Source organism: Notolabrus celidotus, chromosome 22 (genome assembly GCF_009762535.1).
Source record: "Notolabrus celidotus isolate fNotCel1 chromosome 22, fNotCel1.pri, whole genome shotgun sequence".
In the NCBI taxonomy this organism is placed as follows: domain Eukaryota; kingdom Metazoa; phylum Chordata; class Actinopteri; order Labriformes; family Labridae; genus Notolabrus; species Notolabrus celidotus.
In genome coordinates this window covers 27,128,119-27,152,857 of record NC_048293.1, presented here as the reverse complement: position 1 = coordinate 27,152,857, position 24,739 = coordinate 27,128,119, and the positions used below count along the sequence as shown (strand labels likewise).

At 40.8% G+C, this 24,739-nt stretch overlaps 2 protein-coding genes across 2 annotated transcripts in view; one reads left to right on the top strand and one right to left on the bottom strand.

Moving 5' to 3' along the window:
- Positions 1–427: 427 nt before the first annotated feature.
- Positions 428–15,687, top strand: LOC117806520. The gene is made up of 16 exons (XM_034675477.1): positions 428–506; positions 626–919; positions 999–1,126; positions 1,538–1,608; positions 4,917–5,032; positions 6,535–6,630; positions 7,773–7,832; positions 8,181–8,240; positions 8,570–8,629; positions 9,334–9,393; positions 10,129–10,181; positions 10,442–10,640; positions 13,272–13,616; positions 13,711–13,740; positions 15,034–15,140; positions 15,237–15,687. The coding sequence occupies exons 1-16, from the start codon at positions 434–436 to the stop codon at positions 15,255–15,257; spliced, it is 1,773 nt and encodes a 590-aa protein (XP_034531368.1). The 5' UTR covers positions 428–433; the 3' UTR covers positions 15,258–15,687.
- A 4,146-nt stretch (positions 15,688–19,833) lies between these two features.
- The window catches only part of paplna (papilin a, proteoglycan-like sulfated glycoprotein), a 32,654-nt gene continuing 27,748 nt past the window's right edge, over positions 19,834–24,739 (bottom strand). The window contains 8 exon segments of the mRNA XM_034674360.1: positions 19,834–20,507; positions 20,700–20,875; positions 21,926–22,034; positions 22,207–22,334; positions 22,884–23,030; positions 23,130–23,184; positions 24,159–24,286; positions 24,374–24,532. Coding sequence (XP_034530251.1) covers positions 20,347–20,507; positions 20,700–20,875; positions 21,926–22,034; positions 22,207–22,334; positions 22,884–23,030; positions 23,130–23,184; positions 24,159–24,286; positions 24,374–24,532 — 1,063 coding nt within the window. The 3' untranslated portion in view covers positions 19,834–20,346.

Here is a 24,739-nt window from a genome sequence, read left to right as displayed (position 1 = left end):
AGAACTCAGCTGACCCGGTTACTCACCCACTCCTGCTCCATCCTTCAGCACCTCCACTGGTCAAATGTACAGATAACAGAATGTAATAAACGAGTTATGATATAAGAAACTGAGCACAGTGTTACTTCAGGCAGGTCACAAAGTCAGCTGATCTTATGGGGAATAAAATATGTAGTTTTTAAAAAGACTAAAGGTCTGTGTGACTATCTTTGATAGGTGGCAGTATATACCCTTCATGAAACTGTGGTGTGTGTTGGTGTCTGATATGATGTTGTTCATGTAAAGAACTGGAGGTACAATGTGACTCCGCCCACTTTAAAAGGTGGTGTTGGTGAAACTGGAAGAAGAGGCGTTTCCTTAAAGAGAGGAGGAAGAGTCAGCAGACGAGCTCACAGTAAACTGGGATGAAGAAAGAGAAGCAATAACCAGACTGATGTTAAACTCAGTCAGAAACTACATCATGATCATTTTCCTCTGTGTCACTCTGAATGTTTTCATCGTCTCAGGTACTCTGGAGAACATTATATTCAATGATATCCAAATTTGACATTTTAATGAAGGATTTTTAAAATCTATTTCCTCTCATTCTTACAAACTGGGATTGTGTTTTCTGCTGTTTCCACAGGGGTCTCTGTCGGCAAAGAGGTCAACCAGGATCCATCTGATGTGATCAAGAGACTGGGTGAACCGGCAATATTTAACTGCAGACATAAAATTAGTGGCTATAACCGAATCCTCTGGTACAAACAGTTGGAAGATGGACAGATGGAGTACCTGGGATACATGAACGTAAATACAGGATATCCTGAAGACAAAGACAAAGTGAGCATAACAGGGAATGCAAATGAAAACGAGAACTGCACATTAACAATCAAAGAAGTGGATCTGAACAGCAGTGCAGTGTATTTCTGTGCTGCTAGTCTCCACAGTGCTACAGATCTTTGTTTCTCAATACAAAAAGCTTCTGATGATGGTTTCATTTCATCTCTGTGTTACAGTTCACAGCCCCTTACACCTGTTTCAAAGTCCTCTAACCAGTGTGGGTCTTTACTTCTCATCCAGATCAGATACTATGATGGGAGGTTTGGAGACAGCAGCCTCAGACTTTCACTCAAACTTTCTATCTGTAAGAGATCATACATTTAAAATAGTTTTTACTAAGCGGTGAGGAAGCCATGTTTTTACAACAACAACAACAAAAGCTGGAATAAAACTCAACACAGTAAACAAGGTCCTGAGGCTGACTTTGACCAACAGGTGGAGACAAAGCACACGCTATGCAGCTTTTACCATGAGGAAGCGGTGATAACAACACACATAAGCAGCCTCTTCACTCTGCTGCATGTTCATCACAGCCTTACTCTTCTCCAACAGTGCCCAACATGCCTTCATCAGTTCAGACTTCTGGTTTTCTCCTCATATGTTATTGCATTAAGATGTTGAATGTTATTGGAATATACTGAACACATCTAAAGTCACATTTTCTTAATCTCTGCTCTGCCTCAGTGATGTTTTGATAATCTGCTCTCCTCCACAGGTAGTGATGGAGACTTCTGAGGTCCAGATCTCCTGCAAACACAACGACAACAACCTTGAACTGATGCTCTGGTATCAGCAGAGAAAGGACAGCCTGTCATCAAAACAGGATCAGATCCATTCCCATCTTCCAGACAGGACTCAGTCTGATCTCATCTTAATCCACCATGAGCAGAGCACTTTGCAGCATTTAGCAAGTTACAGTGGCAAGGACAAACTTCCTTTAACAGGCAGAAACCTCCAGCAGGACCAGACTCATGTTAGACACACATCTGCTGAGACCGTGTTGGAGAGAGGGATAGAGGGAGGTGAAGACCGATTAGCTTCAGTGAGAGACAATGAATGAGAGATGATTAAAAACAAACACGACGGTCATTTAAGGTGGATTGATTCATACACAACGTCAACTCCACCTTTACAATTCCAGCAGCTGCCAAAAAGTGGGCTTGGGTTGTACAATACACACAATTTATTAGCTTTAGTCTAACTAGTGTTCAACTACTTGAGATGCCCCACCTCCTGCTTTCTCACCAAGATACCACCTTTTGTGTTTTAAATTGTGACATTGAACATAAAAACAGAATATGCAAGACAGATATATTAATATTAATATTAATATTAATAAACGTAGATATTTACAGCTGTTGTGCATCTTTGTGAAACAGTTTCATGTCTGACTTTGAAGTGTGAACAAAACCAAGCTTAACTAATTACATTCATACAGGAGGAATCTGTTTTAGAGTGTCCAAAGTACGGCCCGGGGGCCAATTGCGGCCCGAGGTCCATTTATTTATGGCCCCAAGCTTCCATCTTAAATTGTGTTATTTATAGCACAGAACTTAATCACATTCTGAATCATCTGTACATTTGTAGTTTCTTTCAAGCGCACAAACAAAACTAAAGTCAATCCAGAATTATCTCAAACAGCTTCATATGGACTACCTCTCTAAAGCCAAAGCTCTGGGGATTCTGCAAGATGGCAATAAAGAAGAAACACAAGAACTCTTAAAGCTGACAGGTTTTCAAATGAATGTTTTCATCATGATGTGAAAATGTTCTTGATGAACACTAAAAGTTCAGAAGACACAAAAGAGGAAACAAGACAAGATCAAAATTATGAAATTGTGCAGAAAAGGCAAAATTAGGTGAATAAAAAATGTTCAGAACTCAGGAAAATAATGATTTAGTTCTTAATATGTCGTCTGCTGGTCAGAACAGTCTTAAAAACAACATGAAAAAGAAGTGTGATGAAATCCAGATCGTGATCCTGCCATAGGAAAATAATGAGACAATATTTTTCCCACATTGCCCGAATGAAAATCATTTTCCTCCAGAAGAAGATAAAGTTTGTTTATGTTTACATGGTACTTCCTAGTTACTGTTTTATTGAGAAAACATTTAAAATAACTATTAAATATTTCATATCTAACTTTTAGGGTCCCTAAGTCTCAGTAGGATCCACTGGCCCTGAGGTATTCTGACAACATCACATGTGGCCCTCTTTGAAAAAAGTTTGGACACCCTGGTTTAGAGTCTTGTATAGATTAGTTTGAGTATCTAATATATAATATAATATATATCTAATATGTTGGAGTCATGAAAAAAGAGGATGTTAAAATGCATTTGATGCTAATATATGCTTACATATTTTTAGCTGTTAAAGGTTGCATACATAGAAAATATAAAACAATAAACATGCAGCTGCTGCTCAGACTCCATCAGGAGATTTTAGCTGTGATGAGAAACTTCTTTAGAGTTTGCATCAGTGGAGTAAAGTGCATTAATATCTACATTCACTGACTCAAAATGAAGCTGGCCTCATTTGGCGTGGTTGTATGGGCGGCCCTGACCCCTGTCTGAAATTCTCGTCATTAGGTTATGTTTTATTCTTATTTGTACCATTCATTTTTATTATTATCATATCTATTTATTCTTTATATATGAAGAGTTCATTTGCAAAAACGGTTAACTCACTTTTGAAGAACTAATTAAATGTTTCAAAAAACATATTTTTCTATTAATAGCTTTTGGTAATAGAAAGAAAGGTACTTTATTGATCCCCAGGGGGGAAATTCAATTTTTTCACTCATGCTATATTTGGACATGCTACACATACAGTTTTTTTGGTATATACATACAAATGCACACACATGCAGTGAACATGCTTAGGGAGAGATGTCAGAGTGAGGATACTGCCGTCAACCAGCGCACCCCAAGCAGTTGGGGGTTCGGTGCCTTGCTCAAGGGCACCTCGGCAGTGCCCAGGCAGGTGAACCAGCACCTCTCCAGCCACCAGTCCACTTGCCAAACTTCGTCCATACTGGGACTCAAACCGGCGACCTTTCGGTTCTCAAGCCAAGACTGAGCTACTGCCGCCCCCATATATTATATTATATTATATTATATTATATTATATTATATTATATTATATCAATCAACTGAGGTTGACTTTACTTATCAGAGGTATCTTGAAAGTGTAACTTCATTAGGAATCAGAATCAGGATCAGCTTTATTGGCCAGGTCTGCTTGAACACACAAGGAATTTGACTTTGGTAAACTGTGCTCTCTTTGTACAAAGGCATGAGAATAAGACATACAAATAAAAATATAAATATAATAATAATAACATCAAAAAGAACAACAGGCATGACTGACAGGCTACAAATAATATGATAATAGTGCAGTGGTGAGTAGTGCAGAGGTAGTTTACATTAAAAGAGTATATGTAGATGAGAGTTAAATAAAAAATATAAAATAAAAAATATATAATTATATATTATTATAATAATCTAGATCAAAAAGAAATATCGTTTTTGAACATGTATAAAAACGGAGTTATCTGTTTTTGCAAATGAACTCTACATATATTTAATTTATATATAAATGTGTATTTTATTTATTTATTTCCTTTTATAAATTTCATGTATGTATTTATTTTCATTATATGGATGGTAAGTAAAATAGAAACTGTGTGTCAAGCTGTGAAAAATCTAAATAAACAGTTCAAAAATATAAATCTGGTTCCTCTCTGCAGACTCATTTATCTGTTTGCTTTGCATCGGTTTAAAAAGCCTCAACATCTAAACAACACATCAAGAGAAAGCTAGATAAAGAAGGTGTGGAGGATGTTTTGTACATTTTCAAAGACATGTGTTTCTCTACTTTGAAAAACAAACAAACAAACAGAAACATGAGACTTCAGGACTCCCTGCAGCGTCAGGCACATCTTGTCAGAAGTGCTTTTTGTAGATGTGTCTCCTCACGTCACTGTGATCTGTCAGGATGAAGAGGTGTGACCAGCAGTGTCGACCCTCCCTCTGATCTGTGTTTATCTCTCTTCAGTCTCCTCTCTTCCTTCCTCCTCTTCTTCTTTTCTTAGCTGTCACAGAAATAGCAGCAGTGAGCTGGTGGTGTTGGAGCCGAGCTGCACAGCTGCTCTCTCAGGCTCACAGAGATGGAGGCTGAGATACGGCGGAGCAGAGAAACAAACTGGCAGTAGGTTTTTGTGTGAGTGTTTTTCACCGTGGGGACAGGGGGCCACGGTGATACAATCCTATAGAGCCGCCGTACAAAAACCTCCTCCCATTAACACACAGTGTGCAGACGGCTGCGTGATGCCAGGAGAGCAGAAAAACATGAAATCTGAAGCCGAGCAGGACGGGACAACACTTCAGCAGTGAAAGGTTTGTTTCTGTGCAGAAACATCTTTAGAAACATGACTTTTTGTCCCTCAGTGAATCATCTGGATGCTTCTTTTCTCATCTTCACAAACAGAAAAGAAACCTGAACATCATGAAGCTCATCCTGCACGTTTAAACCTTCTTCATCCTCTGGATTATCACTCCGTCTCAACGCACACATTCTGCAGAGTTTGGGGACTTTTTGGTGAAGGAGGTTTTCAGTGTGACTCTGGAACTGAAGCTTACTTTGGAAAGGGAACTAAACTCACAGTTCTGGGTAAGTTGAAACTTGAGTGACTTTAATAGACTGAAACAAAGTGAAAAGAGTCCAAATGTTGGAGAGAGAGAGAGAGAGAAAGAAAAAGCTGCTGGAGTGAAAACTCTGAAATATTGAGCTGAACAGAGACACTGTGAGTTACAATGAGCCGGCTTTCTTTGGACCAGGAACCAAACTCACAGTTTTAGGTAAATATCTCAGGTTCTTACTGTAGTTTGATCCATTTCACACACTTTAAAGTCCCACTGTGGGAGAGATCACAGTGAAAACTCCACAGAGATGATTGTTGTAGAGAAAGAAAGAAGAGTTTGATGCTCAGTGTTTCTGCACTGTGACAATAACTACGAAGCGTACTTTGGACCAGGAACCAAACTGACTGTTTTAGGTAAATACTTCAGATTTTAACTGTATATTAAGAGATGTTACACACCCTAGAGTCTAAGTATGGATAGAGATATAATTAACTAAAGGTTATAATGATGGAGAGAGAAAGAAGAGTTGATGCTCAGTGTTTCTGCACTGTGACACTGACTCTGAAGCGTACTTTGGAAAAGGAACCAAACTGACTGTTTTAGGTAAATATGTTTTCTCTTTAACTAAATATTAAAAGATGTTACACACTCTAGAGTCTAAGTATAGATAGAGATATAATTAAATATTAATAAAGGTAAGTCTGATAGAGAAAGAAAGAGGAGTTGATGCTCAGTGTTTCTGCACTGTGACTCTAACTCTGAAGCGTACTTTGGAAAAGGAACCAAACTGACTGTTCTAGGTAAATATTTCAGCTCTTAATTTATTTTGACTGATTTAATATTACCTCAGAGTCTTAGTTTGAATAGAAACTTCAGTAAAAGTTTCCTAAAGGTAACTCTGATAGAGAAAGAAAGAAGAGTTTGATGCTCAGTGTTTCTGCACTGTGACAACACCAACGAAGCTTACTTTGGAAAAGGAACCAAACTAACTGTTTTAGGTGAGTCCAGAAAGGTTTAAATAATCAAAAGTAAGTCATGTTAGAAGTGTTTAAGTGTGTTGTGTTAAAGCTCTTCAGTTCAGCTCAGAGCTTTTTGACATTAAGCCTGAGCGCTGTGCCGATTACGAAGCTTACTTCGGCGCTGGGACTAAACTGACTGTCCTCGGTGAGTAAGACGTCCAAACTTCATCCTCATGAATTCACCCGATTAAAGGAGCTGAAGTGACGTTAAAGTGGATCTAATGTTCAAGAGAAACACACTTTGTTAGCCTGCAGTACAGTCAATGCTTCATGACTAACAGAAGGACAGGGAGCGTGTTGTTTTGAGCACAGATGAAGCTCACTGTGACAATCAGGGCACTGAAGCTTACTTTGGTGGAGGAACCAAGTTAACCGTGTTAGGTAAGAAAACATTCTTTATGATAAAGTCTACAGACCGAGCTCTCTGACTGTACTCAAACTCTCAGTCAGATCAGAGCTTTGTGACATTCAGCTCGAGCACTGTGTCAGAACGAAGCTTACTTTGGCCCTGGGACTAAACTGACTGTCCTCGGTGAGTAAAACATCCAAACTAAGACTTCTTTGTTCCTCTGTGAGATGAGTTTGGATGCATGAAAAAGATCATCTTGATATAGGAAGGTAAATCTAATAACAAAGCAAACTAAAGAGTGCAGTGAGAGGTGCGTTGAGTAGTTTTGAGCACAGATGAAGCTCACTGTGACTCTAATACTGCAGAGGCTTACTTTGGTGGAGGAACAAAGTTAACTGTGTTAGGTAAGACATTTCTCTTATTATTAAAGTTTAATGATAAATTCTGCAGGAAGAACACTTTATAAAAAAAATGAAAGAAGTAATTCTAGACCTCTTAAAGTTCAGGTTGAGCTCAACCTTTTTGACGTTAAGCTTGAGCACTGTGTCAGTACGAAGCTTATTTCGGCCCTGGGACTAAACTGACTGTTCTCGGTGAGTAAAACATCCAAACTGTATCTTCTTTGTTCCTCCGTGAGATGAGTTTGGATGCAAACGAAAAAACATCTTGATATAGGAGAGTAAATCTAATAACAAAGCAAACTAAAGAGTGCAGTGAGAGGTGTGTTACTCAGTTTTGAGCACAGATGAAGCTCACTGTGACGAACACTTTTCCAGCTTACTTTGGTGGAGGAACAAAGTTAACTGTGTTAGGTAAGAGATATTTGATTTATGTTGAGTCTGTGATAATCTGCTGGAAGAATACTTTCTTAAAAACATGAAAGAAGTGATTCTTGAACTCTTAAAGTTCAGGTTGAGCTCAAACTTTGTGACGTTCAGCTCGAGCTCTGTGTCAGTACGAAGCTTATTTCAGCCCTGGGACTAAACTGACTGTTCTCGGTGAGTAAGACATCCAAACTGTATCTTCTTTGTTCCTCTGTGAGATGAGTTTGGATTGAAAGAAAATGTAATCTCCATTTAAGAGAGTAAATCTAATAAACAAAGCAAACTAAAGAGTGCAGTGAGAGGTGTGTTGAGTAGTTTTGAGCACAGATGAAGCTCACTGTGACTCTGGTGCTGGAGAGGCTTACTTTGGTGGAGGAACAAAGTTAACTGTGTTAGGTAAGAAATTGCTCTTATTAAAGTTTAATGATAAATTCTGCAGGAAGAACACTTTCTTAAAAACATGAATGAAGTGATTCTAGAACTCTTAAAGTTCAGGTTGAGCTCAAACTTTGTGACGTTCAGCTCGAGCTCTGTGTCAGTACGAAGCTTACTTCAGCCCTGGGACTAAACTGACTGTTCTCGGTGAGTAAAACATCCAAACTACATCTTTGAGACACTTTTGGATGAAAAAAAAGTAGTTTAACATAAGAAAGTAAATCTAGTCACCCAAAGAGTGCAGTGAGAAGAGTGTTTGTTAGTTTTGAGCACAGATGAAGCTCACTGTGACTCTGGTGGTACGCAAGAGGCTTACTTTGGTGGAGGAACAAAGTTAACTGTGTTAGGTAAGAGACATCTCTTGTTTTTATGGTTCAATCATAAATTCTGCAGGAAGAACACTTTCTTAAAAACATGAAAGAAGTGATTCTAGAACTCTTAAAGTTCAGGTTGAGCTCAAACTTTGTGACGTTCAGCTCGAGCTCTGTGTCAGTACGAAGCTTATTTCAGCCCTGGGACTAAACTGACTGTTCTCGGTGAGTAAAACATCCAAACTAAGACTTCTTTGTTCCTCTGTGAGACACGTTTGGATGCAAAGGAAAGATCATCTTGATATAGGAAGGTAAATCTAATAACAAAGCAAACTAAAGAGTGCAGTGAGAGGTGTGTTGAGTAGTTTTGAGCACAGATGAAGCTCACTGTGACTCTGGTGGTTCTGAAGAGGTTTACTTTGGTGGAGGAACAAAGTTAACTGTGTTAGGTAAGAGATATTTGATTTATGTTGAGTCTGTGATAATCTGCTGGAAGAATACTTTCTTAAAATTATGAAAGAAGTGATTCTTGACCTCTTAAAATTCAGGTTGAGCTCAAACTTTGTGACGTTCAGCTCGAGCTCTGTGTCAGTACGGTGAGTAAAACATCCAAACTAAGACTTCGTTGTTCTTTGAGATGAGTTTGGATGCAAAAGAAGTGAATTGAACATGAGAAAGTAAATCTAATTTCCAAAGAGTGCAGTGAGAGGTGTGTTGAGTAGTTTTGAGCACAGATGAAGCTCACTGTGACTCTGGTGCTGGAGAGGCTTACTTTGGTGGAGGAACAAAGTTAACTGTGTTAGGTAAGAAATTTCTCTTATTAAAGTTTAATGATAAATTCTGCAGGAAGTAAACTTTCTTAAAAACATGAAAGAAGTGATTCTGGATCTCTTAAAGTTCAGGTTGAGCTCAAACTTTGTGACGTTCAGCTCGAGCTCTGTGTCAGTACGAAGCTTACTTCAGCCCTGGGACTAAACTGACTGTTCTCGGTGAGTAAGACATCCAAACTGTATCTTTGAGACACTTTTGGATGGAAAAAAAAATGGTTTAACATAAGAAAGTAAATCTAGTCACCCAAAGTGTGCAGTGAGAAGAGTGTTTGTTAGTTTTGAGCACAGATGAAGCTCACTGTGACACTGGTGGTACGCAAGAGGCTTACTTTGGTGGAGGAACAAAGTTAACTGTGTTAGGTAAGAGACATCTCTTGTTTTTATGGTTCAATCATAATTTCTGCAGGAAGAATACTTTCTTAAAAACATGAAAGGAGTGATTCTAGAACTCTTAAAGTTCAGGTTGAGCTCAAACTTTGTGACGTTCAGCTTGAGCTCTGTGTCAGTACGAAGCTTATTTCGGCCCTGGGACTAAACTGACTGTTCTCGGTGAGTAAAACATCCAAACTAAGACTTCTTTGTTCCTCTGTGAGACATGTTTGGATGCAAAGGAAAGATCATCTTGATATAGGAAGGTAAATCTAATAGAGCAAACTAAAAAGTGCAGTGAGAGGTGTGTTGCTCAGTTTTGAGCACAGATGAAGCTCACTGTGACGAGCACTTTACCAGCTTACTTTGGTGGAGGAACAAAGTTAACTGTGTTAGGTAAGAGACATCTCTTGTTTTTATGGTTCAATCATAATTTCTGCAGGAAGAACACTTTCTTAAAAACATGAAAGAAGTGATTCTAGATCTCTTAAAGTTCAGGTTGAGCTCAAACTTTGTGACGTTCAGCTCAAGCTCTGTGTCAGTACGAAGCTTACTTTGGCCCTGGGACTAAACTGACTGTCCTCGGTGAGTAAACATCCAAACTGTATCTTAGTTTGGATGAAAAACAAGTGAATTAACTTGAGATGTTAATCTAGTCGCCCAAAGAGTGCAGTGAGAGGTGTGTTGGTTAGTTTTGAGCACAGATGAAGCTCACTGTGACTCTGGTGGTGGTGCAGAGGCTTACTTTGGTGGAGGAACAAAGTTAACTGTGTTAGGTAAGAAAACATTTAAAGTGCTTTAAATATAGTTCAGGTTTGATTCTGTTGAGATGTTTTAGACACTGTATAAACACTCGTACAGGCTGGCTGATCTGAAAGATGTATTTGAAGTCCTGGCTTGTAAAGAAAGAGAGTTGGAAGAATCTTTAAGCAGACGGATTAACAGAGACATCAGGAAGAGTTTTTGTCACGGAGGAAAGTCACTGTGCTCATACACCGAGGCTTACTTTGGAGCTGGAACTAAACTCACTGTTTTAGGTAAGAAAAGGAGTCCAGCTTCACCTGACCAGCTTCTTATTTCTGTGATATGATCAGAGACAACATTTAGAAACAGCATGAAGACATTTGATTTTACCCTCTTAAAGAAAATGAGTGAAAATAAAGTGTTAAAGAAGTTAAAGCAGGTAAATTAGTGGGAGTAAAATCCAGCGTGTTGAGAGTGGTGCGGTGAAAGTGGAGCATGAATTAAAGATTTGGCTGTGAGCCCGGATTATTCCTCTCACACTGACTTCTTATCAGCTCACTGAAACACTGTGAGTAACCAGAGAGAGGCTTACTTTGGAGCTGGAACTAAACTCACTGTTTTAGGTAAGACAAGCCAAACTTACTGAACATGACTAAAGATGAAGTCCAGAGTTTACTGAATCTGGCAGAGTGAAAGTTTTATTTTCAGTGTTTGCAAATCTGCTTCAAGGTGAGGATCATTTGATTATTTCACGTCCTGAAGAAGTTCAACCCTGACTTAAATATCTGCAGATAAAGTGTGTGTTTGTGTGCATGATTCAGAGATTAAAATGAGAGCTCAGAGACCGAGTGTTCAGCTTCACTGCTGAGAGGTGGAGAGGTTTTATCTGCAGCTGTGTGTCAGCGTGAACAACCTCGAGCCTGCTTACTTTGGAGCTGGAACTAAACTCACTGTTTTAGGTAAGACCAGCCAAACTTACTGAACATGACTAAAGATGAAGTCCAGAGTTTACTGAATCTGGCAGAGTGAAAGTTTTATTCTCAGTGTTTGCAAATCTGCTTCAAGGTGAGGATCATTTGATTATTTCACGTCCTGAAGAAGTAAAACCCTGACTTAAATATCTGCAGTTAAAGTGTGTGAAAGCATTTCTGCAGAAGGATTGAAAGATTAAAATGAGAGCTCAGAGACCGAGTGTTCAGCTTCACTGCTGAGAGGTGGAGAGGTTTTATCTGCAGCCGTGTGTCAGCGTGAACAACTTCGACCCTGCTTACTTTGGAGCTGGAACTAAACTCACTGTTCTAGGTAAGACCATCACAAAAACTGAAATAATAAATCATCAAACTGCTCTGAGACTCGGTCGGGTCAGGGTCAGGGTTTGTGGTTAATCTCATGCTCTTTAAGGGAACTTGAATCTGAAGTTTAAAGACCGTGTGTTCAGCTTCACTGCTGAGAGGTGGAGAGGTTTTAACTGCAGCCGTGTGTCAGTGTGAACAACTACGACCCTGCTTACTTTGGAGCTGGAACTAAACTCACAGTGCTCGGTAAGGAAAGGATTTTAAATCGTCTTTAGATTAGAGATTTATTTCTCAGTGAGGATGAAAACAGCTCTCTTAAAGTCTTCATTATTGTGTGATTTTAATGAGATGTGGAGGGAGACTTGCCTGGCTGCAGGTTCAGCTTGATGTTCTGGTTGATTTGGACGAATTAAGACTTCATAGACTCCTTACAGACATTATCTGTGTTTTATATTTGTATGTAGAGGCTTTGTTAGCTGCTGCTGATAACTCAGTCGGTTGTGTCTTCAGGTTAAAGAAAGGTTTTAAAGAAACATCTCCAGGAGCACGATGCTCTGCTGGAGAGGTTTGCACAAAAGCTGCAAAAGAAATCTGAAGTTTGAGATGAATCTGAGTGAAAGATGAAATGCATCTCCTGAAGGTAACGCAGTAGAAAGTGACTCTCAGAGGACGGGTTTTAAAAGGAGCTCTGAGTTCCAACATGTTAGACAGAAGAAAATCATTGCAGGGCATAAAAGAAGGAGATGAAGAGGAGCTAAATGTTGAAAAATACTTAAAAAACAAAGAAATAAAAATGAAGAGGATGTTTTGACTTCTTGATTTATAATTATAAATTCATTTTTCCTCAAATCTAAAACAACAGAACAAGCTCAGTGGTTTCTAAAGGAGGCGATTAAAAACTCTGGAGGTCGTTCCTTCCATTTAAAGCTCCTGTGAGGAGTTTTTTGCTCGTTATGAAACAGACTAAAATTGATACTGATGCTTCTTTATGACCTCCAAAAGCTACCAAAGTCATCAGTGACAAGACTGACAACTCCTGTGTTGTTATATTTAATGCCTGAAACCGGTGTGAGGGGGTAGGTGCGAGTCGTGCAGCTGAAGAAACAACCTTATTTTACATTTTACTCTTTAAATATTCACAATGAATGACACATTTGATTGCAAAATCAGCAGGATGAGACTTTTTGTCAGAGGACACTACTTAAGCATGTAGAGGACAGTATAAGCAAAGACTGCTTTGTCCACAATGGGCGCCAAAAGTAACACAAACCAAAAGTTCCTCCTAAAGACGGAGAAAGAGATGAATTAAATGTAGTCTGAAAGTGAAGAGGATAAAGAGACTCATAAAAAAGATGTGTTTTAAATGGGTTGAAAGAGAAGTGTGTGTCTCTGTGCTGAGGAAAGATCTCTGCATGAAGCTCAGTTTGCATGTGACAGAGAGAAGGTTTAAAGAGCTGCAGTGTGGCGTCTGCTCTCTGCGATGATCCGGTTTTACTTTGTGTGAAAAGCTCCTCCAGGTTTCTGTCGATCCTGGTGTTTGAGCTCTGGTTTAAAAGGTGTCACTTGTACATTAGATTTCTGTGTCTTGTTGTCCATGTTTATGCAGCTTCCTGTCCTTTGTCTTTGCAGATGAGGATCGTAACATCACTGAACCAAAGGTCACACTTTTTCCTCCTTCAAAAAAGGAGTGTGGAGGGAAGACAGACCAGAAAAAGAAGACGATCGTCTGTGTGGCCAGTGAATACTACCCGGACCACATCGTCTTCTCCTGGTTTTTGAACGATGAAGAAATCAACGGAAGGATGGTCATTAACAGCAGCGCCGTGAAGGAAGACGAGACCTACAGTATCAGCAGCAGGCTGAGGGTCACTGCTGAAGAGTGGCACAGCCCTGAGAATAATTTCACCTGCAAAGTCAGCTTCTGGGGCGAGGAAGGATGGCTCAATCAAACTGCTTCTGTCAATGGAGAAGAAGGTTTGTTTACAATAACTTCAGAAATAATCTCATCTGGATCTTTACTCTGTTTGAAAATCATGCTAACTGTCTGATTCTTCTCTTTATTCTCCAGACACAGCCAAAAAAGGAGTCCCAACGAGAGGTGAGTGTTCCTGTCACACTCTCACTGTGTTCTGCTGGATGATTGAATCTCATCCTGATGTTTGAATCTCATCCTGATGTTTGAATCTCATCCTGATGTTTGAATCTCATCCTGATGTTTGAATCTCATCCTGATGGTTGAATCTCATCCTGATGTTTGAATCTCATCCTGATGTTTGAATCTCATCCTGATGGTTGAATCTCATCCTGATGTTTGAATCTCATCCTGATGTTTGAATCTCATCCTGATGTTTGAATCTCATCCTGATGTTTGAATCTCATTCTGATGGTTGAATCTCATCCTGATGTTTGAATCTCATCCTGATGTTTGAATCTCATCCTGATGGTTGAATCTCATCCTGATGGTTGAATCTCATTCTGATGGTTGAATCTCATCCTGATGTTTGAATCTCATCCTGATGGTTGAATCTCATTCTGATGTTTGAATCTCATCCTGATGTTTGAATCTCATCCTGATGGTTGAATCTCATCCTGATGTTTGAATCTCATCCTGATGGTTGAATCTCATCCTGATGTTTGGATCTCTTTGAATCTCATCCTAATGGTTGAATCTCATCCTGATGTTTGAATCTCATCCTGATGTTTGAATCTCTTTGAATCTCATCCTGATGTTTGAATCTCTTTGAATTTCATCCTGATGTTTGAATCTCTTTGAATCTCATCCTGATGTTTGAATCTCTTTGAATTTCATCCTGATGTTTGAATCTCTTTGAATCTCATCCTGATGTTTGAATCTCTTTGAATTTCATCCTGATGTTTGAATCTCTTTGAATCTCATCCTGATGTTTGAATCTCTTTGAATCTCATCCTGATGTTTGAATCTCATCCTGATGTTTGAATCTCTTTGAATCTCATCCTGATGTTTGAATCTCTTTGAATCTCATCCTGATGTTTGAATCTCTTTGAATTTCATCCTGATGGTTGAATCTCTTTGAATCTCATCCTGATGTTTGAATCTCATCCTGATGGTTGAATCTCATCCTGATGTTTGAATCTCTTTGAATCTCATCCTGATGTTTGAATCTCTTTGAATCTCATCCTGATGTTTGAATCTCTTTGAATCTCATCCTGATGTTTGAATCTCTTTGAATCTCATCCTGATGTTTGAATCTCTTTGAATTTCATCCTGATGGTTGAATCTCTTTGAATCTCATCCTGATGTTTGAATCTCATCCTGATGGTTGAATCTCATCCTGATGTTTGAATCTCTTTGAATCTCATCCTGATGTTTGAATCTCTTTGAATCTCATCCTGATGTTTGAACTGTCTGCAGAGAAATACCTGAAGGTCACACAGAGCGCCAAACTCTGCTACACCGTCCTCATCGTCAAGAGCTGTATCTACGGAGGCTTCGTGGCTCTGCTGCTGCTGAAGCTTAAGGTCTGTTGTTGAGAGAGACTCAGCTCTGATCGGTTTCTGACTCTAAAACGAGGATGAAGACATTAAAAGTGTTTTTTTTTATTGTGTGTGTTTCAGGGAAGAAAGCAGAAGAAGTGAGAGCGGAGAGCTGAGGCCGGAGAGGAGAACTCTGCGTCTTCAGTCGTGTGTTCAAGAATGTAAATAAGAGCTGGAAGCTTTGAAGCTGAATGAAGAAATCTCTGCGCGAGCTTTACTCACTGGGGAGCTTAAATCTGTCACAACATATGTTCAGAACGGGCTAACAGGGCCGTCCTCGTCATTTAGCTTTCTGTACTTACAGAAACAAAGACGTATGTCATTATAGCTTCACGTATTTAGTTTATTCTGGCTGTTTGACTCTGAAAACCTCATATTTGTGTTCCTGAAAGTCAAACTGAAGTTACAAGAGAGGGGCATAACCTGCAGCTTTGCAGTCTGAGTGCAGCACATTGATTGTTTTCTCTGTACTGGAGTTACCATAAGTTGTATCATCGCTTTAAAATCAAAATAAAACTCACTTTAACGATAATTATCGTGTGTTTGTGACTCTGTTAAAGCATTAGAGGCTTTTCTTAGAACTCTGCTGTCACCTCTAGACAGTAAAACTTCATAAAACTTTAAATGCATTCAGAGAAAGGGCAGGTACGGTGGCCCTGAAGGTCAAAACACGACCACATCCCAGGAGAGCAACATCTTGTGCAAACTATTCCTGTATTTATGTTGAGTTTTGATCTTCAAGGCCTCCGTAGAAAAGGCTTCATCCTTATTTCAGACGACCTGCGACAGTCAATTCAAACAAGTCTCATCATGTCTCTCTTCCCACACTGAACGACACTTTTTCCACACACTGATCTATCTTTAGCGTCTTGTTTATCTGCATCTCTTCTCAGAAACTGATGTTTGTTCCTCTGAGTGATGCTGAAACACGACAGCTCAGGAAACTTCAGCTAATTTATTTCAAACACCTCCAAGAAGAAAACTGAGAGCTGACTCAAAATGCTCCATGACATATTCTGTTTTTGCAGATTTAGACGATTGACCTTAAGAAGGAGGGTTGTGACAGTTTAGGTTTTTCTTGTATGCATCCGAGGGAGGAGAAGTAGGTAACACACAACGACAGGAAGTGAGCGCGGTGTTCTGAGAGCGGCTGCTGCTGCTGGAGACAGAGGATGTGGTCACAGAGCAGCCTCACATCGCTCTCTGTGTTTGTTCAGTACACGACCACAAACACCTGCAGCTGCAGAACTCTCCTTTCTGTGTCAACTGAAGCTTCGCTCAGTCTGTTATGAGAGGGTTTATTCTCACAGCAGATGTTTCCTGAGATCTGGTGCAGAGATCTGAATTTTCAGGTTATGCAGGAGATTATTATATTTAGTTACAGTAACCAAGATAAAAACATGCAGACGGCTTCCTGCAGCTCAGTCAGAGTCTGATTGAGGGTCGTATTCAACAGAAAACAAACTTAGGTTGACTATTTGACTTCATCTGTTCAGGTAGGGCGTGTACGGTGGCCCTGGAGGTCAGAGCGATGACTTCCCAGAAAAACATTTTGTGAAAATAACTCCTGAAATGACGTGTTTTGACCTTCAGGGCCAACGTAGACCGGGTTTATCTACATGTGTGTGTAAAGTAAAGGTGGAGTTTATCAGAACAACTTTTACAGGCTCTCAGTTTCCTTCCTTACAATGAGTCCTAACATGAGGAGACTATTTTTGCAAGACAGTCTGAACATGCACGGTAACTTCAGTAAGAAAAACGTTCTCTGCAAAGTAACTCAATGAGGACCGACCGCCCCCTCATTCTGGTGCTTTTGCAGAAGACTCAGGCTCTGTTTATGTGAACTCCAAGTAGGACCGTGTTGATACTATCTAACCTACCACAAGGCCACTGAAGGCCTCCAAAGTCACTGTAGTATCAAGTGTGCTCCTCCTCTCACCTGTGTTTCTTCAAGTTAGGCCCAAGACACATCAGGGAGGCCCAACAGGTAGCTGCAGCATCACAGAACCTGTCCTCCTCCATGCCAGCTCTCACTCAGTGGTGGTTCTATATCAATTTTACTGGGGAACAAACTGGCAAAACATCAGTACATCCCTAAATACTAGACATATAGACTACTGTGTACTAGATCAACATGCAGACTGACAGCAGCTGATTGGCTGTTTACACTCAACATGAGTCCCTTAGTGCTCTAAGGGACTGGAACCAAGTGCCACACGCATGTGTTCTGCCTGTAACATCGGCGCGATACCGAAGCTTTTTTTATTGTATAATATTTGTTTGGTGTGGAGGGGGGGGGCACAGGGGGGTCCAGGTTCAGTTTCACAGGAGCACTGGCCCCTGTTGGCCCCTCCCCAGAACCACCACTGCTCTCATTGTCCATCACACTCACATACTACAAGAGGCAAACAGAGAGAAGAGTCTGTAGGAGGATTTTGGAAAGAGGATAAGGAAGGGAGAAGCCTGTTTGGCCTAGAGCACACCTCTGCTGGGTTAGGCTGTACGCCCTACCTTCACTTTTTATGAGGGGAGGGAAGAGAGAGTGAACTATGAGGTAGATGTAAGAAAAAGGACAGGGAAGGCAGAGGCTGGAAGAGAAGCCAGGTTTGGCTGGAGCTCACCTCTGCTGAGTGTCTCAAACTTCCACTGAATCCGCGTTTCCACCTTTACAGCTGACACGCACAATTTCAATTATCACCAGGTGCATCAATTAAGGACAGAACGAGCGACACCGGAAGTCAGACTGCTAACAACAATAAAACGTGTGGTTGATTTTCAGAATAAAACACTCCAGGCCTGGAGTCAACAGGTCAGAGGTTTGCAGAGGACCAGAGAGACAACATGGGCGAGGAGAAGCTCAGAACTTTAGATTCTGGAGGCTAATTATCGCGGGAAGTCTTCAGGCTCGTGTCTCCAGCTGTCTGAAGTTGCTGCTCAGTGCTGCGCTCCGAAAACGCATCCAGTCAGTGACGACGCACGTTAAAGCACGGAGCCGCACCGCAGAGAGAACGCACACTCACCGGACACAGGCCTTGTGGAAGTTTAGCATTAGTCTGTACATATATTAGCTTTCTGATGCAATGGAGAGGAAAAAGGTAGCAGAAAATGATAATATCAGGGTTAAGTTCAATGATATTAAATACTATAGGCCAGGGGTTCCCAAAGTGTGGGTTGGGACCCCTTAGGGGGTCGCAAGACACAAATGTGGGGTCGTGAGACTTCTTCCAAATTGTTTCTTTTAAAAGATGTTATCTAAAATGAGTACATTTTACCCATTACAGTAAATAATATCAACATAAATAGAAGCTAACCTTGAAATAGAACCTTGAAAATAGAAAATGTAATGAGTTTTCTGCCTTTCTTTGTTGCCAGATGACTCCTAAGTTTAGAGTTAGTGAACAGTGAATGATCTAAAGCAGGGGTGTCCAAAGTGCGGCCCGGGGGCCAATTGCAGCCCAAGGTCCATTTATTTATGGCCCCAAGCTTCCATATTAAAATGTTTTATTTATAGCAAAGAAATGAATCCCATTCTGAATCATCTGGACATTTGTAGTTTCTTTCAAGCGCACAAACAAAACTAAAGTCAATCCAGAAATGTCTCAAAAAGCTTCATATGGACTACTTGTATAAAGCCAAAGCTCTGGGAATTCTGCAAGACGACAATAAAGAAGAAACACAAGAACTCTTAAAGCTGACAGGTTTTCGAATGAATGTTTTCATCATGATGTGAAAATGTTCTTGATGAACACTAAAAGTTCAGAAGACACAAAAGAGGAAACAAGACAAGATCAAAATTATGAAATTGTGCAGAAAAGGCAAAATTTGGTGCATAAAACTAAACTTAAAACAGAACTCAGTAAAATAATTATTTTCTCCTTAAAATATTGTCTGCTGGTCAGAAAAGTCTTAAAAACAACAAGAAAAAGAAGTGTGATGAAATCCAGATCATGATCCTGCCATAGAAACTCACACTGCCCGACCATTTTCCTCCAGAAGATAAAGTTTGCTAATGTATTCATGGCTTGTGGAGAACTGAGGACTACCTATTTACTGATGTATTGAGAAAAAAATTAAAATAATTGGAGATTTCATATATAACTTTTATGATGCCTAAGTCTCGGTAGGAGCCGCTGGCCCTGAGGCAGTCTGACAACATCAAAAGTGGCCCTCTTTGAAAAAAGTTTGGACACCACTGATCTAAAGCATCAGTAGCAGCAGGTTAATTCATAAAGGCACAGGAAACACAGACACATGCTCATATAGGGAGTGTCATTTTCTGCAGACCAGCTAAATGAAGCCACATTAAATCACTTTGAGGGACAGTGGGGGTCGTGGGCTGAAAAGTTTGGGAACCTGCTATAAGCTACATAAGAATAACAGTGAGTGTGTTACCTTGTTATGTCCCAGCACTGCTCATCAGTTTATAGCTTTATTTTCCACCAGCAGAGACCTTCAAACTGAAGATGTAACCCTTCTTTTCTTCCAGATGTTTGTGTCACAAAAACAGGAAACCTTGTCTGTGAAACCGCAACATACATATGATGTTTCTGTCATACTTACTTCACCATCTCCATGTGCAAAACCCTTAAAAACAGGCATCCAGGTGTGGAGCAGCTGCAGCTTGTGGTGCAGACTGGAACATCAAGTCATATTCAACTCACACAAACTTCAATTTTTTTAATCAAAATATCTTTTTTATTATCAAATAATTACATAAAAAATAAACAGCGCAGACAGGAAACACTTGAACAGAGAAAGTGTTGATTAAAAAAACATGAGAGGTCAAAGAGCACGGCAGAGGGTTGAGCGTTTTACTGGATTTACATGTTAAATCCTTGAAATCATCATTCTCTAGAAAACAGAGAACATGTTCAGTAGATCCACGGAGTAAATAACTTATTCAAAGACAAGAGAAACACAGTCAGCTGATTGTTACAGTGGTACTTTTCATTTAAAGGCTTTTTTTAAACGCAGCAGGTAAAAAGGCCTTCTTCATAGATTCATATCTACAGCCATCAGTCCCTGTAATATCCCTGTATGACCTCAAACAGGTCAGATTTCTGTGTCTGGAGTCCTTTTGGCGATCGCAGGTGTTCAGTGTTGGAAGGTTTTTTTCTGTTTTATATAAATGCAGTCCATAAAAACGGCTTCAATGTTTCAAACAGAGTCTTTAAAAAAAACGTCTGCAGCTTTAACCCTGCCGGCCGAACCTTTTGTTCCTCTGTGAGTGTCGGGTGCAGCTGGCGCAGCAGAAACTGGAGTAGTACGAGTTGGAGCAGAGTCGGGCGTAGACGATCAGCTCACAGTTGGCGAGCTCGGGCTGGTCCACGCACTCTGGAGGAACGTCACCACCTGAGATGATTTAAAGACAGTTATCCTCTGTCTGTAACTCACACAATCAATAACAAACAGGGACACTGTGTGGCTCTGCAAAGTAAAATCATCCTGTGATCCTTTATGTGACTCTGGAGCGTCTTACTTGTGATTGTATCTGATAAAATCTGCTGATAACAGAAGCTTAAACCATCAGAGTGTTCCTCTCACCTCCTTGTGTTTCTTTAGTGACTCTGACTTCAGCCGTGGCGCTCACAGAGTAGATCCCGGTGTAAGCGTTGCAGGTGTACGTTCCCTCGTCTGAAGGCTTCACGTTGTTCAGGATCAGGCTGCCGTCAGACGAGGTGAGGATGTTACGACCATCGGGACGCACCGGGATGCCGTTTCTACAGAGAGAGACAGGAGACAGAAGAAAGTCAGCTTTGGTCCATGAGTGTACCTACCTCTCTCCTGATGCTCCATGCTCTCAAGTTTTACCTGAAATTAATATCTACAGGAGCTGAGTGCAGAATAAAATCAGAAGACAGAGAAATGTCTAAAAGACGTGTGTATTTAAAGTAACTCTATGGACACAGTTTAACTTCCTGCAGGTTCAAGCTTCTCCTGCTTCTCCTGTTATAACCTGATTTAAGATACAAAGAAATCCTGTTGAATTCCAATGAACTTGTTTTCAGTTTGAAGAAAGACATTTTGTTTGTTTTTTACCAACCATAAACGGTCTGTAGCTCTTTTTAAAGTCAGTTCCTGCAAGTAAAAGTTCACTTTATTCGTGTCTCTTTAACAGATGTTAGGTTTCTTATTTGATGGTTGCATCAGTCGAGATGAAGTCTGAAGATTTCACGAGTATGTCAGAGTTAAACACAATGATTGAGAGTTACAGTGACACTTTGAGGAATGAAAAGAGTCGGATTCAAGTGTAAAAAAAAGCTCATTTGTACATTTTTTCAAAAGTTTTATCTTAATAAGGTAAAATTCAATATTTTAAGTGAGCCAAAAATGCATGATATACAACCCAATTGTTGTAGTGTGCATACCAATGCAAGCCTAACTTCATCTAATAGTATCATTTATAGGAAGTGGTTGAAAGAATCGGATGTGTCATATTTAAATTGTGTCTTTAAAGCTCAAAAACACCCAAAGACTCCTCATGACATACTAAATACCTGCACATGTTTGAATGTAGGAAGCTGAAACCAGCAACTGTTGATGTTTTAATTGAAAGTAACTGAGAGGATTAAAGAGGCTTCAGAATATGCAGCAGGTAGTGAGGAGGACTCTGATGACTGCAGGTCTTCTTTTCATTTAGTTTTTGTCATTCGTTCATTTCACTTCTTCCCCTTTAATAACATGTTCTAGCATGCATTCGTTATCATCCATTCATCTTCAGCTCTGACAGGATAAACGCGAGCGTACGTGACGGAGATGCGAGTTCTCACCTGGACCAGCCGATGTTGACGTTGTCTCCTGACACCACGCAGGGCAGCAGAGCCGTGCTGCCTTCAGACACCACGATGTTGTTGGGAGCTGTGGTGATCTTCAGGTCGGCTGCAGAACCAGAACATGAAACATTAAACACTCTCATGGACTCTCAGAAGTCCTGCAGTGGAGTTCAACCTGTAACAGTCATAACACAGAGATACACTGACCTCTGCTGGTGACAGAGTGCAATAACAACACCAGCATCACTTGTCACTGAGACATGATGATTGAAACTCACTTTGGACTTTGAGCTGCAGCTGTCTCTGCTCCAGCTGCTGCTGGGACGAGGCCGTGCAGGTGAAGACGCCGGCGTCGCCTGACCTCAGAGGGCCAATGATCAGCGTGCCGTCTGAATGTTGAGTATACCTGAAACACAGCAGGAAGGAAACTATCACAGCAATGCACAAAGAGTTAAGTAGAAGTAAGAGCGGTCCTGATGCTGCAGAAAGATCCCTGCCCCAGTGTTTTACTTTTACATGTCAGTTTTAAAAGCTGCATTTGAGCTCCTCTGTATACTGCTGTTGGATGGATTCATCTACAGCACCTCCTCACACTCCAAAGATCATCATGTGTGAGTTTGTTTAGATCAGACCTGGGGTAGGAAACTTTAAAAAACAGCCAGTGAGACTTTGACACGTTGAAAGTATCCAAACAGAAATCTGTCACACTGAACTCTGCCTCACAAATACACAAGAGGGAGCGATGAGGAGAGGAGTTAAGACACCTCACCCTCATATTGCAACTGTCCATATCTGAGAATTGAAATAAAAGAATAGTTATTTAAATTTTGAGTTCATAAAATGATTTGCTCTCCAAATATAAACACCTTGAGTTAAAATAACTTCTCTTATTGACCTTCAAGTATTTCTGGAAGTGAAACCAGGTAAGCTGAGCAGGAAGTGGTGATGTGAGTACCTGGAGTCGCGGATGGTCTGTCCGTCTTTCGTCCACTGAATGTTGACGGACTGCAGAGCGGACGGAGGAACGACCCTGCAGCTCAGTCTGGCTGTTTGTCCTGAACGCATCTCCAGCAGAGAGGAGCTGGAGCGCTCGATGCTGAACCTGAGAGGATCATTCACAGCGTCTTACATCACGAATACTTCAAGACATGAAATATTAAAGATTAAAGAAGAGATGAAGAGAGAGAGAGAGAGTTCTTACCGACGGACGGGACTGTCTCCGGGCAGTAAGGTGGGAGCCAGAGGAGGTGATCCCTCTACACACACACACACACACACACACACATCCTCTGGTGAACACTCTGCCATAATTCACTTACATAACGTCACATTAGCACGTCATGCGTAAAGAACAGCTAACTACTTTTCAGGCTTCATCTTGACAACCTGTGATATCATCATCTCTGACATCAGAGCCTCAGTAATCTGATCTAATTTCCTGTTGTGGACTAATTGGGGTTAAAGGGGGTCGAATCCCAGTTTTGACCAAACCTGACCCCAACTAGCTCGACTGAGGAGAGGTTTTTATTAAATGTGAGGAAAGTTTCTCTCAATAATCAATGAAAAAGAAAGATGAATGAGCATCTGGGCTTTTTGCCTTTATTTGATAGGACAGCTGAAGAGAGACAGGAGATGTGGGGAGCAGAGAGTGGAGGAAGACATGCAGGAAATGGTCACAGCTGGGAATTGAACCGGCGACCCCTGCGACGAGGACTGTGGCCTCTGTATGTGGGGCGCTTAGACCACTAGGCCAGCAGCGCCCCTTCATTTGTAACTTTTTAAATGTATAAACAAGACAAAACAAATACAATGAAACAGAGGCTCAGACATGTAAAATTAAATACAATTGATGACATAAAAATCAAATGAACCTGGGCATCAAAACAAAGCTCGGAGTCAAACAGCACACTGTAATGTTAAGTGAAAGGGGTCCATACATGAGGCGCAACTCAACCACTAAGCTAGGTCGGTGCGATTATTCCACAACTCGGTTCCTGATACGAAGGAATCTGAAAATGCTGCAGACCATCATGAGATCAGAACTTTTTAAACCTTTTTAAATCAAACGGATTCACATGAAAATCTTTGAGACTAAAGAAAATGTGCTGCATCGTTCAAATCCAAAGAAAGCTTCTAACTGTCTGATACGGGGACCCTCATGCACTATGCAGACACAGACTGACTTATGTTTGTTTGACTGTAGAATAAAGAAGCAGAGGTGTGACCTCACCTGTGACAGACAGGTAGATGTAGCGGTGATCCCTCTCACGCCCTCGAGTCGCCAAACACAGGAACCAACCGGAGTCTGACTGAGTGAGAGGACCGACTAAGAGGGAGCCGTTGGGCTGCTGGTGATGCCTGGAGAGAAGAGGAGTACGTCACACTGATGGACAGGAAGTGTGTGTGTTTGTGAGTGTGTGTGTGAGTGAATGTGTGTGTGTGTACCTGTTATGAGACAGAGGGGTGCCGTCTCTCCTCCACTCCACGATAGTAGTGGAGGACGGTGATGGGCTGACTCTGCAGGGAAGAACCACCGTCTGACCGGACAGAGCTTCCACAGTGGAGGGGTCCGACTTATCGATGCTTACTCCACCCAGGGTCAAACTGAGGGAACAGGAGGGGACACGAGGAAAGAAGGAAGGTAGGAAAAGAGGAGAGGAAGTAGGTAAGAGAAGAGGAGAGTCACTTTATGCTCCACTGTTGGTACCAAAGCAAGCATAAAGAGCGCCCACAACCCGGCTGCAGAGTTCATCAGGGAGAAGAGACAGAGAGGAAATGGAGGTGTGGAACAACATGCAACAAGAAGAGGGA